Source organism: Stegodyphus dumicola, chromosome 3 (assembly GCF_044657685.1).
Source record: "Stegodyphus dumicola isolate Sdum_Otavi_A_Nest chromosome 3, ASM4465768v1".
NCBI classification, from domain to species: domain Eukaryota; kingdom Metazoa; phylum Arthropoda; class Arachnida; order Araneae; family Eresidae; genus Stegodyphus; species Stegodyphus dumicola.
Window position 1 is genome coordinate 52,785,223 of NC_140770.1, and position 16,609 is coordinate 52,801,831.

General features: G+C 31.0%; 2 protein-coding genes across 2 annotated transcripts in view; one reads left to right on the top strand and one right to left on the bottom strand.

Annotated features, from left to right (window-relative positions):
* LOC118191496 (blastula protease 10-like) overlaps positions 1–979 on the top strand; it is a 49,867-nt gene extending 48,888 nt beyond the window's left edge. The window contains exon 14 of the mRNA XM_035362303.2: positions 463–979. Within this exon, the coding sequence (XP_035218194.2) occupies positions 463–589 (127 nt within the window). The 3' untranslated portion in view covers positions 590–979. The remainder of the gene's footprint in view (positions 1–462) is intronic.
* A 10,119-nt stretch (positions 980–11,098) lies between these two features.
* The window catches only part of LOC118191499 (RCC1 and BTB domain-containing protein 1-like), a 53,020-nt gene continuing 47,509 nt past the window's right edge, over positions 11,099–16,609 (bottom strand). Inside the window, exon 15 of the mRNA XM_085812888.1 lies at positions 11,099–16,590. The gene's annotated coding sequence lies outside the window, so the exon portion shown is untranslated. The remainder of the gene's footprint in view (positions 16,591–16,609) is intronic.

Here is a 16,609-nt window from a genome sequence, read left to right on the forward strand (position 1 = left end):
ATAAATGTATGTATATTTCTTGCATTTTAATAAAACAACGGTACCTAGAGCAATCCAATTTTTAATAACGTAATCTTCCACCGAATATGGGCATCTAAAAGCCCTAATTTGGAATTTGGAATTTGTTTTACTATCGATTTCATATTTTGTAACACTTTAACGAATTCTTGATTAACAAACTCAACGATTTAAAAGCGACACTTACAACAACACTTGGCAACACTGTACGGGGGGGGGGGAATTATCTCCAGCATGGAATACTGTGTATCGGAAATTCTAAAGATAAGCTCATTTTAAAATTATTTTGCAATATTGCTGTTGAATTGAATTTTATGGTGTAAGTGCAAAGAACATGAAAGTTAACACAAAACGTTAAAAAAAATGTCCCTTTCGGCGTAATATAAAGTCTGAAAGCTCTCAGACTTTTTTTATAAGTTTTTTTTAATCTGTTTTGTTTTTCAGCTACTGCGGAACAGATATCGAACCAGGAACGAAAATGACTTCAAAAGGTGGAACATTTATTATTCTTATAACAGCAGACGATGAAATGGAAGGAAAAGGGCTTCGTGCAAGAGTTCGATTTGTGTAAGAACATATTACTTTTCAAAAAAGCGCTACACGAGGAGAATTACGAAACAATTCAGTAAATTGAACATCATATAACTGAAACAAGATCTGAAATGGGAATTTACACAGCAGATACCTAATCTGCGCTAAATGAAATCTTTTGTTACTATGAAGATTTCTACTCCTAGCAAGTCAAAGAGTGATAATTCCAAAATAATGGACATTTTAAGTAACAGTTAGTACAAAAGGAAATGTATTTATAAACAAATAACATTGTAAATAAAGTTGGAATTTCCACTATCAGTGCACTTATCGGCTTTTTCATGCATATATTATCTTTAGGGGTAAAGAAAAAAAGCACATTTTAGAATGTAATAACGAATGAATAAAAATAAACAATTATAATTAACAATTAATTATCAATAAATATGAAATTAACTTATGATAGCAGAACCACATTAAATAAATTTGAATAAAAAACTCCCAAAACTTTTTGCGTTGTGGAGTCACACAAAATTGACACAAAATTGACAGAACTAAGCTTTGGAACCAAGTTCAACTGTATCAGCAACTACACAGGAAAAGTGTAAAAATACTCTTTTATTCAACCGAAGAACAATATTTGCAGTTGGCACTGCAGCTGCTTACAGGTCCATGACAATACTTTTGGTGGCAACTCAGCCCTACCACCGGCGCAGAGTAATTGGCAGTTAATATGCAAGGACGTAAAATAGCAAGCTTAACTAACAAATAAACATCGTGGCCGAAAGGCAGAACACGCTCTGTCTGAAGTCACTCAGACACCCGCTTAAATAATAGCTCTTTCTACGTAATTTTACATAATGTGCGGAATTGAAATCTCATTCTGGCAAGAAAGCATGGTGAAAAACAAGAGCTATAGGAAAGATTGCTTCCAAAATAAAATTAATTGTTATGTTATAACACATATACAGGATGTTTATAAAGTCCTGGACCCATTTTGATGTTTAATAACTCATAAAATAATAAAGATAGACTAAAATTAATAACATAAAGGGTTAGACTCAAAAAGTTTCATGACCCTTGTCAATGAACCTCCACGTGTGCCCCCTTCGAATATCAAGAATATCAAGTCAAAATCACAAAGAATATCAAGTCGATATTCAATTTCATGCCAGGTACCGGCAAGCATGTCGGCATACATGTCGGCATACACATTGCTGTTGTAATTCTGGCTTTTAGGTCATCCATGTTCGACACTCTCCTCCTGTAAACGTTGTCCTTTACAAATCCCCAAAGGAAAAAGTCCAGCGGCGTTATATCAGGTGATCTGGGTGGCCAAGGAATTGGACCTCCTGGCCAAATCCATCTTCCTGTAAAATGGTCATTCAAAGAACTACGAACGATGGTACCTCAATGAGGTGGCACACCATCTTGTTGCAAAAAGACATACCAAGCTGAAGCTCTTCTAGTTGTGGAAATGCGAAGTTTTCCAACATGTCTAAGTATACGACTGATGAGACCGTCTTTCCTGTAAAAAAGGAAAGGCCCAATGACTCGGTCATGCATTAGTCCACACCACACATTAACCTTTGGGGAATCCCTTTGTGCCTCACGGTATTCATGGGGGTTTTCAGATCCCCATATGCGCATATTATGGCAATTAACAATGCCAGAAACACGAAAGGATGCTTCTTCTGAGAACATTATGCACTTTTAGATTATGCAGACGATATTTAGAAAAGTACAAATATTTAGACTGGAAAATGAAATTATCTGAAATTAACCACACGCGCAGACGATATTTACAAAAGTAAAGATATTCAAACCTGAAAAGGAAAATATATAAGTTATTCCATCAATAAATGCCAAAAGTTTGTTTATATCTTCATTATTTTATGAGTTATTAAACATCAAAATGGGTCTGGGACTTTATAAACACTCTATATTTCTTCTTATCCATTATTAAAGAATCTAGGGGCTAATAATGAAGACAATTAAGCATTTATTTATAAATGAACACGCAAAAGAAATAATAAAACTGAGAGAGTTAGTCTTAAACGTTTAACAAATGAAAGAAAACGCTAATTAAAATAAGCTCTACTAAAAGGGGGGGGCGGCTTGTGAGATAAACTACTTTCCTGGTACGTTGATAAACGTATTCTCTAAATTACATATTTTCTTTAAATACCTCTCTAAATTCCAGATTTTCTGGTTGTTTTGATTCCGCCCAAATTACAAATTTTCTTGCAATTTAAACTATATCTAATTTTCCTTCTGATACGATTAACAGCAGAAAGTTACAGGAAATAATTAGCATAAAATTAATGTGTAAAGCTCACACACACACACACACACACACAAAAAAAAAAAAAAAAAAAAAAAAAAAAAATTATCTTACCTTTCAAAAATGTCAAATTATATATACAACAGAAATTTGACATCTTTTGAAAATCTTTACATTTATTTCTAAAATTCTCCATTTCTGAAGTATGTATTACAATAATATACATTTCTTTGTAATGTGAAAAGCAAAATTCATTCTATTTGTTTCATAAATATATCTGATACATAAAAACCTTTTTTATGTATTTAATGTGAATATAGAGAAATCAAAAATTCTTTTACATGCATGTATATATATATATATATAAGTATGTACAAGGCATGAAAAATTTCGTAATTTATTTGCAGACTGAGGTCCTACACTGACTACCAATAAGTATTTGGACACCCTGTGATAGAAAAGAAAAACTAACTTTATTCAAAATCAATAGTTGCTAGAGCCTCCACGAGAGGTAATTACAGCGTGGACCCTCCGGGGCATACTTTCCACAAGTCTTTGTATGACAGCTAGTGGTATTTTCTTCCACTCGGCTTGGAGAAGACATAGAAGTTCCTTCACCGATTTTGCACGGGTAGTGCACCCCTGAATTCGGAGATGCAACTCGTCCCAGAGATTCTCCATAGCGTTCAGGTCTGGACTGGTCAGGCCAGTCCATTCGATGAACTCCATTGGCACCATACCAAGCCTTGGTTAACGTCGAAACAGGACAACTGGCATTGTCGTCCTGAAAGTAACAGGGGTCCAACCCGTAAAACTGCCACAACGTAGGAAGCACATTGTCATCCAAAATAGTGCAGTAGGCATCGGAATTGAGCTTACCATGAATGGGGACCAAGGGTTCCAGCCCATACCAGGAGAAACACCCCCAGACCATAATTCCACCTCCGCCGAACTTAACTGTTGGCACAATGCATTCTGGCAGGAGACGTTCTCCAGGTAGACGCCAGACCCAGACCCTGCCATCCGAACGGTAAAGGGTGAACCTTGATTCGTCCCTCCAAAGAACCCGTTTCCACTGATCTACGGTCCAATTTCGATGTGCTTTGCACCACATTATCCGAGCAGCGCGGTTGGACTTTGTGATCAAAGGCTTATGGGCAGCAGCACGACCATGAAAACCAAGCAGATGTGCTTCCTTACGGATGGTATTCATTGAAACAATAGTCCCGGATGTCTGTTGAAACTCCTCGCGGATGAGGGCCATCGGTTGGGTTTGGTTCTTCGAATTTCTCTGGACAGCACTCGTCGGTCTCTATCTCCGAGTGTCTTGGTCTGCCGACTCGGGGCACATTCCGACAATCACCGCTCACCTTCCACTTCTTAATCACATAGGCCACTGTCGATTTTGGGTACTTCAGATCGCTATATATGTCCCTTAAGGATCGGCCACATTTGTGATACCCGATAATTATACCTTTCTCGAAATCAGAGAGCTACGAACTGCGAGGCATCTTGCATGCAACGATAGCGGATGCTGTTTCCTACACGATATGTACCGGCGAAGTCCGTGACGTACCTTAGGACCGCATATATCGTCATTTGCATAGGTGTCCAAATACTTCTTGGTAGTCAGTGTATATCCACATGTATCCAAAAATGAAGCATCTGAAATGGGAATTTACACAATAGATGCTCAGTATCTCTGATAAATATAGCTTCTAAAATATTGGAAATACATAAAATTACTGGGTTAAAGGTTTATTAGTCTAAATGAAAAAGACTAACATCTTTTCTTCTATTTCGATTGGCATAAATTATTTCATAACTGTCGTCTAGAACTTTCAAAACTCTGCATATAATTAGTTAATTTCGTACTCCTGAAAAAGAATTCTAATAAATATTGTATTTCTCAGATTCAAGATACCAACAGAAAAAGAGATTTAGGCATATAAAATGCATAGAATAAAATATTAAAATACATCTAGTCAATATTTTTAATTTTAATTTGTTAAAAGAAATAGTTTGCATATTTATGTTAATAATTTGATAAAGATAATTACTTCGAAATAGTTAGTAATAAGGAAAAGTCTGTGAGACGCATCCTCTTATTTATTTACATGAAATGTAGAGGAGGAAAAAAGACGTGATCTCGAATTGTAAAAAAAAAATCATACTACATACATAAAATGTATGCTTAAAAAAAATGATTCCTGCTTACAACATTAGTTTGTCCATTCCCATTTTATGAATTCTTATATTCATATATTCTTAATAATTAAAATATTGCTACGTTAATAGAAAAATCATAAATGTGACAATCGTATATCATCATACAAGCATACATTCTTCGAAAAAAACCCAAATAAAAGATTTGTTAATATTGCTAATAAAAAAAAATAGTTTGTCACTACACACCCGAATGTTCCCATAAAACCGGCCAGTCTTTATCTGCATGGAAACTTGCAAGGAAAACAAGTAGTAACCTATAATAATATGACGAAATAATCTCAAAAATCAAGTTACACTGAGAATAATTGACTGACGTGCCCAGTTCTTTAGCAAATTAATTCTGCATAGGTGCATTATGTGCTATATCATCATAAGTATTACTATTATTAACGTATTCCGTCCCAAGGCACTACACGGAAGGGAGGATGCCTTCGTAGAGAACTTTCTAAGAGAACTGGTTCGTATTAACACGTGTTACACCTGGGAAAAACCACGAAAACGCCCATGCAACCGGCCAGTTTGCGGCATTGGAACCTCGGATCGAACTACCAGTGTTCAGGGATTTTACCGCTCTTCCGCTGGTGAGCCGTACTTATTTCATCGGTCGAAGATTCCCACATGGAAAATCGGAAGAAAGTTGGAAAGTGTGAGATAAATTAATTATCTGAGATTTTGAAAGCTCAAAAGAATTTCAGAATGAGAGGAAAATTAAATTGTGATAAGACTGAGCAGACTAAAAAAAGGGTCTTAAAATATTTCAAAACGGTACTACAATTTTAAAGCAATTTTGGCGTGAGAAAAGGCATTGGCTGAATTCCAGCTTAAGAAAATGTTTTTTTTTTTTTTTTTTTTTTTTGTTTTGTTATAAACAGCTCGGGCACTTTATTCAATATTTATATACTATTATTTATTTAATATATACATACAATTTAATATAAATTTATATTAATTTTTTTATTTAACAATTTCGTAAACAGTTTATTTAAAATAAACAAAATATATAAGCATACTCGAAAATCCAATTTTAACACACTTTCTGTTGTCACAGTTCAGTAATTGTTGTTAAGAATCCATCAAACATATTATCACTATCGACGTGATGCCTGAACATGAATTCTACTAAGTACGACTCTAAGTGACGTCGAAGCACATCCTATGTTTTTTTTTGCTTCGTCATTTTGTTAACTCACATTAGCTTTCTGCTTTCTGGCCATAACATCTTTTCTGTTGAGGGTATACTGAAAATAGAAAGCATATTAAACACTGTTGCAGTTTACGGGTTTGTGGATTTGGAATGATAACACTTGATGAAGAATCAAAACACAATTAATGCGTCGGTATTACACAGGAGGGTTCTAAAGACATGTTTACAGCCGTTGAAAAACTACGATAAACACGCTGAAACAATCAGCAACACAGCCTTCAGGCTATAAAAGTGAAGACAGCTTACCGGCAAAGTTTCCGACTCGGTCGATCGCTCTCGAGCTAATCTCTGAATTCAGCATACTATCCTACTCCACGTACAGGCAGGATATATATAGCTTTTGACCTACCTTCGGTAACATTCTTGGGAAAACCGGTAAGAATTTGTTCTAGAATGTTCTCGCTTAGTCTATGGAATAGTGCCAATTTTGTCGCCAAACATTGCTAAATGGGGGATTTCACACCAAATTTGGCAACCCTGCCTTTACTTGCCACTTTTTGGTAACCCTAAACCCGATTTGCAGGGAAGCTATCTTACCACAGCTCGCTATTTTGTAACATACTTAACAAAGAAAAACTGTTATATTTTAAATGGAAAAAAATTCCCTAGTTGAAGAAACAAAGGCAAATGCACATGCGCAAATCGGTAATCGTTTGTTCCTTGCAAGGTAGAAATGAGCTTATTAAGTACTTAACAACCACAAATCTCACAAATTACAGGCTTATCAGTCTGCTGTCTACTCAGGAAAACTATTTGAGAAACTTAGTCTCAAACAAATTAATAGCTTAATTAATAAGCACCAAATTATTACACCTGTGAAGTTTCGTTTTGGACATGACCATTATACTACTCATCAAATTTTGAGGATAGCTCAAACAATCTATGAAGCTTTGAACAATAAAAATGCTATTGCGTAATGTTTTCTAAACTTCGAGAAAGCCATCGATAAGATTTGGCATGCAGGTCTCATCCAAGAACTTATTGTTTATAATTTTCCAAATGCAGTAATTCATATAATAGCAAAAAAGACCTTACAATACTGCCTTATTTGCAGATTCAGTTACAACTAACCATGCATTAATGAAGACGCAAGAAAGCTTTGACAAATTGCGCAACATTATGGAGATTTAAAATAAACCCAGATCAAGGCTATTTTATGCTTTTCCACAACCACAGAATTCGACGCCCAGTTAACACTAACTTTGAAAACATCTTTGGATATTACTATGTTTGGGAAAAACATCACAAACTCATCTTCAGCCAAGTATTTAGGAGATGCCATGTATCACAACTTTTTAAAAACACATTAATGATGTTCTCAACAAAGCGATGCGACTCTCATGAGTAAAACTGCAGTGTCAAAAAAAAAAAAAAAAAAAAAAAATTCTGTTTTAACAATAGACTCCAAACTTCCACATAAAACAATTATGAAGCCTATTCCCACATATAACGCACTAGCCTGGACTACAGCTCGCGCAGCTCATCATAAAAGGCTTCGAGTCTTTCAAAATAAATGCCTACATATACTCTTTTTTTTGGGGGGGGGAAGAAATAGTATGAAATAAAACTGTTTTAATTGAAATTAAATATGTGTAAACAGGTAATAATATACAACAGGTAATGATATGACTAAAATTTCAAGGCCACAGAACACATCAGTGGCTCACAATTACTCACTGAATGTTCAAATCATTAATTAGCGATACATTTTGCTAGACATTCCTCAACTGTTCCTCCAAATCTGGGACATTTTGGGAGATGCTGGAATCTAGCAGCCTAATATATCACAAATATGTTCAATTGGTGAAAGGTATGATGATCTTGTTGGTCAAGGATATCAACAGCTTGGAAACCTACATACCCGACTAGTATCTCAAGACTGCAATATTCATGGCGCAAATTCAGCGAAAACAGTGCTCATCGAAAGGAGCCAGAGAAAAGAATTCTTCGAACCGTACCTCGGTTTTACGTGAGGCACTCTCAATGTTTCATTTGTGAACAGAAGGAATGAATACATAACTACAAAAGACAATGTGAATTTCTTTTTCTTACTAAAATCTCTTTAAATTAATCTTATTTTCTTTAATAAAATGCTGATTGTCATCATACAGGATTAGCCTCGGGAAAGTCCTTCAGTCGTATATTTGCTGACATTGAACAAATGCTATCTGCCTCCTTACCACAGCCTTTCACTCACTGTGATGATATGGAGAAAATTTTGCGAAATAATTCCATAAAAGGGAATTTTAAAATACTCAGTGAGTAACAATTTTTGATTGGAGAAATGAAAAACATATCGGCCGTATAAAATTAAATAATTTTGAAAAGCCGTAAACAGAGCTAATCGCAAATGAAATCAGATTCTAAAAAATACAGCAACAAAATAAAAGATAAATATATACATATATCTGAGGAAAGTTACTTGGTTACCGCAATAAATTCCTACAATTAAATTTTTCGCCTCGAAGGATTTTGTAATTTTTTAATCAGTTTTCATTTAACATTTGTTATTCATATTGTCGTCATCTAAGGCTAGATCATCATCATCTTGAAGTCATTTAAATTTTACTTAACTTTTGTCGGACGAAAAGGAGCTAAAAAATTTAAACACCCCCCCCCCAAAACCTATCTGCACCTTTTTTTTTTTTTCCTTAAAAGTCTCAACTGCATCTTTTTTATTGTACACAACTTATGGAAGCGCTTTTATACTTCTTTTCTTCAGATTCCTTAGATAGTTTTGCTTAGCCCCCCCCCAAACAGGAAATTGTACTATTAAAAAACATATGCAACATGCCGACTTCATAATTTTTTCAGCGGCCAGATCCTGTAATTTTCTGTGTTTCTGCTTCACTACTAAATAATAATATTGAAAATAATACTTTTCTTCTCGCATACGTTTTTAGCACAGCAATATTTATAATATAAGCAGATAAAACTTATTCTATGGTGATATCATGAGGTTAGTTTCCTCATACAGAATTTTAGCACACCTTTTCCTTTTTCTTGCTTCATCATCAAATTCCTTCAGTGAAAGCTTTTTATTTGGATTCTGGAGTCTTCTTCAACTTTAGAGTTTAGTTTCCCTTCTTTTGGTACTTCTGCATCAGTACCTACTAAGGTTGTGTTAATGGGATATTTAAATACTCCTTTCCCCAGGTCAGATTCGTCACATATTTTTTTTTTTTTTTTTTTTACTAAATTTTGTAATAAATTAGCTATTATGATGATTTGTTAGATTTCTTTTAAAATAATGAAATATTACAAACAGCATAAAATTAAAACAAACACAATAAGTTACAAAATGTTATTTTATTTTATTTACAAAACAGTAAAAACAAAATTTTAACTTTCGTATAAACTCATAACTTAATATACAAATAAAATATTATATACACTCTCAGAAGTAGACATAATACAAAAGGAAAAAAGTTAACAAAATTCATTCAGTTTATATGACACATCATTATGTACATTTTCCGGCACTAACCTCACTGGTAATATCCAAAAACTCAAAATATCAGAAGAAGTTAAGTAAATCTTCTTACTTAAAATATAAAATGTGAATGTTGTTATACAACAACTCAATAACATTCATACTTTATAACTCTTTTACTTTCTATACAATAAAAAATATTCTACACAATAATACATTTCCCACATATTTTTTAAACCGAACACATCTGATTTACATTTCCAGCAATTACTTGTGCAAATATGCTTGCAAAACTTATCTAAAAAGAGCAATACTTTTATTTTGCTTTTCATGTTTTATAGAAATACTTTCTAAAATGTAAAAATTATCAAATAGTTATATAGCACAAAATGTCTGCTGTGTGACCATTTTACATATTCTTAACCTACAGCACTTACAAAATATATATTATATAAAATAAATAAATAAAATATATTTATGTTGTTGTTTCAAACTGACCAGCTGCATCTATTCCATAGACAGCCTGTTTTAATACATTTAACAAGACTTTTTATACATTGATATTTACTATATAAGCATATTAAATTTTAAATCACACTTAATGTAATTGAGGTTATTTATTAAGGCAAACCATGCTTGATATAAAGCTACTTTATAAAAAACATGCTTGATATACAACTATTTTATAAAAATAACATGACTACTAATTATTTTCTACAACAGTTAGGGCCAATGTCATCAGAAATTAAAAAAAAAAAAAAAAAAAAAAAAAGAGTCAACTGTTACTAGTTCAATAAAACATTTCTAAAATCAAATTATGCCAAAATATTTCATATATTTTCCTTTAGGTTAAAGGGCCAAAAATCAGAATAATCAGTGTAAATTAAGGGAAAAACACTCTTCAGATACACAACCCACCAGTGATCATGCAAATAAATCGTTGATTGCTAGTTATTGGCCTAAACACAGTTTTTAACCAACAGGCTGATTACATAGAAGTTTTATTCCGTTCTTTTTTTATCATGAATATGAGCCAGTTTCTCTTGGAAAGTATTCCACAAAGGCAGCTTTCCTAAGGCAGATAACCTCGCATGCTTTGCCATAATGAATTAACCATTACACATGCATATTTCAACATTGAAAGCTCTGCCTATTTATTAAGTTCTTCAATACATACACCCTGTACAGATTATTTCAGAATTTTAAATGACTGCTCCATAAACCACAAACTACATTAAACATCAAGAATTTTAACTCTCAGCATAAAAAATAACCTGAACGGTATTGTGATACTGCGTTCTATTTTTGATAACAGGAAGAAGGGGGCGAAGACAAGAAGACTAGCTTATAGCCTTATAGCCTAGTTTTCCTGTTTTTCTCATCAAAACATTACATCATATTTTTATATCATCTTTTTTTTTTTTTTTTTTTTTTTGTCTTCACTTTACTCTTAAAGTTTTTAGCAAATTACTAATGTATCATAATATCTTCTGCTTAAGCATCACTTTATAATAACAACACATTTTAATAACATGTACACTAAGGTAAATGAAAATTAATAATAATAATAATATAATAAAATGATACCTTAATAAAAAGGTATTTCTAATGTGTATGTGCATATATATGTTTATATATATATATATATATGTATAAGATATATCAGTTATGGAATTTTATGAAGAAATTTTCTCTAACAACAAAACAAAGATAATATTAAACAAAGAAAAGATTTATATGTTCCTTCGTTTAAATTAATAGAAACAATTCATACATTAATTAATTTCAATTACATAAGTTTTCCTTATCAGACCACACACGTACGGTAAAATGGTTTTAAAGTAAAAATATTACGTAATATGATGAGTTATAAATAAAGAATTAAAACTAACATTTAATGAGCTGTTTCAAATCAAATATTGATTTCAAGCATTTAGTTATGTAAGTTCCTGCTTATAACTAAAATAAATTATGTAGTACATCTCTGTGAATATATTTACATATAAATTTATGACTGTTTCATCATTATCATTGATGCAACTCTATTCAAGCTACTAAAAGCAAAAATAAATTGTTTATTTCAAGTAAAATTAATTTAAAATAAGAAGGAGAAAAGGGAAATTAATTACAAAGAATTAAACACATATTTAATTAATAATAAGTATATTAATATGATATGTAAACAGAGAACACTGCATATTTTGCAATACTAATCCTCAAAGGAGATAATCCAAAGACCCTTCATCTGCTTTACTTTACTTAATTCAAGAACTGACCTTCAAGGAATGCCACTAATAATTCTTTGGTTGTATTATTTGTATAACAGACAAAAAGCACAGACAAAACAGCTTCACTTACACCATACAAAAAGCTTAGAAAAGCGGTTTTGTAATAAATGAAAAAATGTCAAAAATTAATAAATATGACAGGGATATAAAGAGCTTCTCCCTTTATTTAAGCTAAGATGAAACATTATGAGCTTACATCACTCACATATACTATTTACTAATCACTATTACAGTAAGCAAAAGCAATTATTTTGCATGTACAGTGCAAAGATATACAGAGTTGAAAATTTACTGTGCACCATATCAAATTACAAAATTAAATGCAGTGTAACAATAAAAATCACATAAATTAATAAAATTGCCTCATATAAAAATATTAAGTAATAAGAATACAGCTTCCAGCTGCATAGCACAAAAAATGATGAATGTCATCAAGCACCTGACAGACAATATGACATAAAAGACACATTAATTGTATTGCTCAAATAGAAAGTCACTTTATGTTGAGTTATCATAAACTGTATATCAATGTAGTAACATACAGGGTTTATTATTTACAAGCAATTTTTATCTTTTTCAAATCATCACAACTTTCTCTAATCCAGGTGATAGGAATAAATAAAATTATAAGATTTTTTTTGGGAGGGGGGGTAACTGCAGATTAAATTCTGCCTTTGAAAGACATGAAATACATATTCAATTATAAATTTATCAATCTTTAACTTATAAGAAAATGTTGTCATAACCTAAGTGATTATCATTTCATAATCTACAGCAGAGAATTTCACATTAAAAGCAGGGGGAAAAAACTCACATGAGATATGAATTGTAATTATCACACAGTTTATCAGACAATGTAACTTAACATGCAAATGAAATGCTACTGGCTTTTAACAATCTATAGTTTAAATGTCCACTTAGCATTAGAGAAAGTCTAAGGACAGCAGTGAATTTGGTCCCACAAAGTATATAACATTCATATTTAATTTACAGCATTTCTGATACAAGTTTTCAAGTCATATAAAGTCTGAATGCTAAGCATTATATAAATTATGTGAAATGTTAAACTTTCAACATATTTGTTGATACAAACAATATGATATTTAGATTATTTAGATTAGAACAATATGATTATTAAACAATATGATATAAATATTATGAGCTTTTATTAAACTCTAACCATAAACATTTTAAAGCCCTTTAAATGAATATTAATTTTTTATAAGATTAAGCATCAACTAAAATTATCCATACACTCTGCCCCCCCCAAGGTGACTGGATACTTCCTTATAAACATCTGTTAGAAATAGCCGAACCCATATGTCATTTAGCAAACTCACCTTCATGATACTACTACGGGTTCTTTGGGGATGGGGGGGACACCTACATACAGATAAGCCTTATGTGGGATTCAAACCCACATCTTGGTTTCAAACTAGCAAACATTCTACTAGCTACTATACTGTTCAGGATAAAACATCAGTCAAAAGTTAATTGTGCAAAAAGTAATGTTTCTTCTTAATTTCAACAAGCAAATGGAGTTAATATATTTTTAAAATAAATTATTTGAAACAAGCATCTCTGATTATACTATAAATAAGTTCCGAAGAATGATAAAAGTCTAAGAAAAAGTATAAGGCCAACAATATATTTTTGCAATCATATTCCTTGCTAGAACTGGAAGAATATCAAATTATTTTTTATATATTAATACCAAATTCATTATTCTATCATGTGCACTGTATCAATCAAATAATGTCATAATCATACATGAAGTTACAATAATAAATACTGTTGGTCACTTTTTTAATTTTTTTTCCTTAATTAATTCTGAATAAAGAAAATGAAAATATCTGAGATCATAATTTTTTAGAATAATAAAATAATAAGTTCATACAGAGAGATTTTAAGAATAAATAAATGTAAAATGCATAACAAACTGCAATCAAATATAAAATTTACATACACACATTTAACTCTATTATTTTTTGAAGTAACAAAATTTGCAGAAAATAGAAGGGACATATAACTGGCACTAGTGTGATATAGTCCAAAATTTGGCAAATGCAAAAGTTACTTAAGTATATCACACTAGGGAGAAACGGAAATCTAAATTTTATTATAGATTAAAAATACTTTTCTTAATTAACTAAAATAAAAAATTGCACTATTAATTACTAATAAAATATATTATTCTTACATATTTCAAACAACTGAAGATATGGCAATGAATTTCAAGACAGTCTTCAATATTCCTTATTCTTATTCAGTTTGCCTAATCATATTCAACTTAAATATAAAAATGAAAGTTACATAACCCCATTTTATTATAATTAAATAATTTCCTTGAATTTACTTTTAATTAATAATTTGGAGCACTTAGCAGTAAAACAAACACCTAAATCTACTAAAAAAATATATTATAACAATGATGGATTCAGAACAGATGTTAAACTGTAACTTAACTGTAATTACTTCAGGATTACTCTTAAACTGTAACTATTTCAGGAAATATTTATAAAAACTATATCTTGGGCAACAAATAAATATTTTCAGTACAAAATGCCATGCTTTCCTTCCTTTTGATTCAACTGCCTCATACATAATAGTACAAAAACTGAACTTCTTTTACGTTGAAATGTTGTTAAGTAATTAACAGACACATATAAATTCTAATTTACATCATGTGAGAAATTAGCAATAATTATCTCACAAAGCAGAACAGTAAATTGTATTATCCTGCCTTTCACAGGCTTAGAAATTAAACGATAATTCATAAAAATGGAAAACAATATCTATTACAAAAAGGAATGATTTCATTTGTATCAGAAATTTATCAGACATTTCATTCCCTGTTTATATATGTGCAAAAACCTATCATATCTATACTGCTCACATTTGTTTGATTCCTTCCAGGTATTTAATAATTTTTAAGATAGCCATATATAACACAAATTTTAATTAGAATGTGCAGTAGCTGCAGAATATAATTTACAATTTGCTACTCTGGGTATCTTTCTTGGCCTATATTTTTAATTTTGTCTTAATGAATACATAAAAAATTTTTAAATAAAATTAAACCTTGAAGTATAACTACAACTACGGATACCATACCATGGCCACCATACCATGGATTTTTTTTAAATGCAATAAACAAAGCTATGCAATCCATTTTGTGCAATGAAAGTGCAGTTTTTAATAATTAAATATATTAATTCACTGTAGCACACATTTTTTTGTACTTTGCCATTATGCTGCGTTATCAGAATTATTGTATTATAAGAATGTACATCTGAAGCAATGAATTAAATACTGATTCAGTGCTTCAGAAGATCAATGCTTCATTATTCAATGCAGAATTTACATATGCAGTATTGACATTAAAATACCTATTTAAAGCCTAGACTTGCAAAAGCATGTTTGTTTGAATTTCAAGAGCTTAAACATTACATACGAAACTGGCTTATAAGAAATGTAATTTTGAAATACTCTTCAGTTGTTCTTAATTGCTTTAAAAATGGCTGAAGGTTACTTTCAAAATGTCTTTAATTGCCAACTTTCAGCTGGAAGACAAACTAATTTTTTATACTAATTTTGACATTTTATACATCATATATGTGCCATTATAAATTCCTTTTCTCCTTATAAAATTTTATTCATAATATATAACAACTGTATGGTTATAAAACATTTGTATATAAATTATTACAAAACATTCTACTTTGTTCAAAAATTGCCATAACATAGAATAAAAATTGTGCTTCACATTCTCAATACCAAGGTGATTTTTCCCATTGAAAATGCCAAATTTTCATTACAAAAGTTTATCTTGGAATATCAGTGATAAACGCCAAGAGTTCTAGTGTAAGATTAATAATAATAACAAAAATAAGTCTTATGACAAACACACTCTTATTCCACAATCTATTCAAATAGAAATTTTTTAGCTTTTTAAATCTTAAACTCAGAAAACATCCTTTTTAAATATTTTTATAAACCAACAAAAAAAAAAAAAAAAAAAAACATGTGAAGACTAGCTTTAGAATAAAACAAATGTTTCGTTTGATTGCAAAATAAGATGTTATATGCCCCATGGACATTAGTGAAGATATTTCTAGTTCAATTATTAAGGCTCAATCTCAAAAAATATATTATACTTAATTATGTTAGCTTAAATTTATCAATCACCCATTTATTGTTAAAAAAATTAAAAGCACACAAAATATTTGAATAAAAAATGCATTAAAAATGGAAAAAAATGCATATTACAATCCAAAATAATAATAATTCACTACAATCATGCTTCACTGTTCATCTGTAAACATACATGTGCCATTATTATTTCCTTTTCAAATAAAATAATTTATAAAATATGAATCAGAGAATTTAAATGGTAATTTTCATAATTCAACTACTCTATTTTTATAAAGAAACAAATGGCAGAATACAATGAAGAGATTTAAAACATACTATTGCTTTTAACTTCACAAACCTAATTTGAGTCCACAGAGACATATTTACTACAATATCAAAATAACTATTGCTTTATGTTACATACTAAGTTACTGCAGGCAAGAACAGCTCTTGAAATGTCAACATGAATCTGAAAAATAACAAAATTT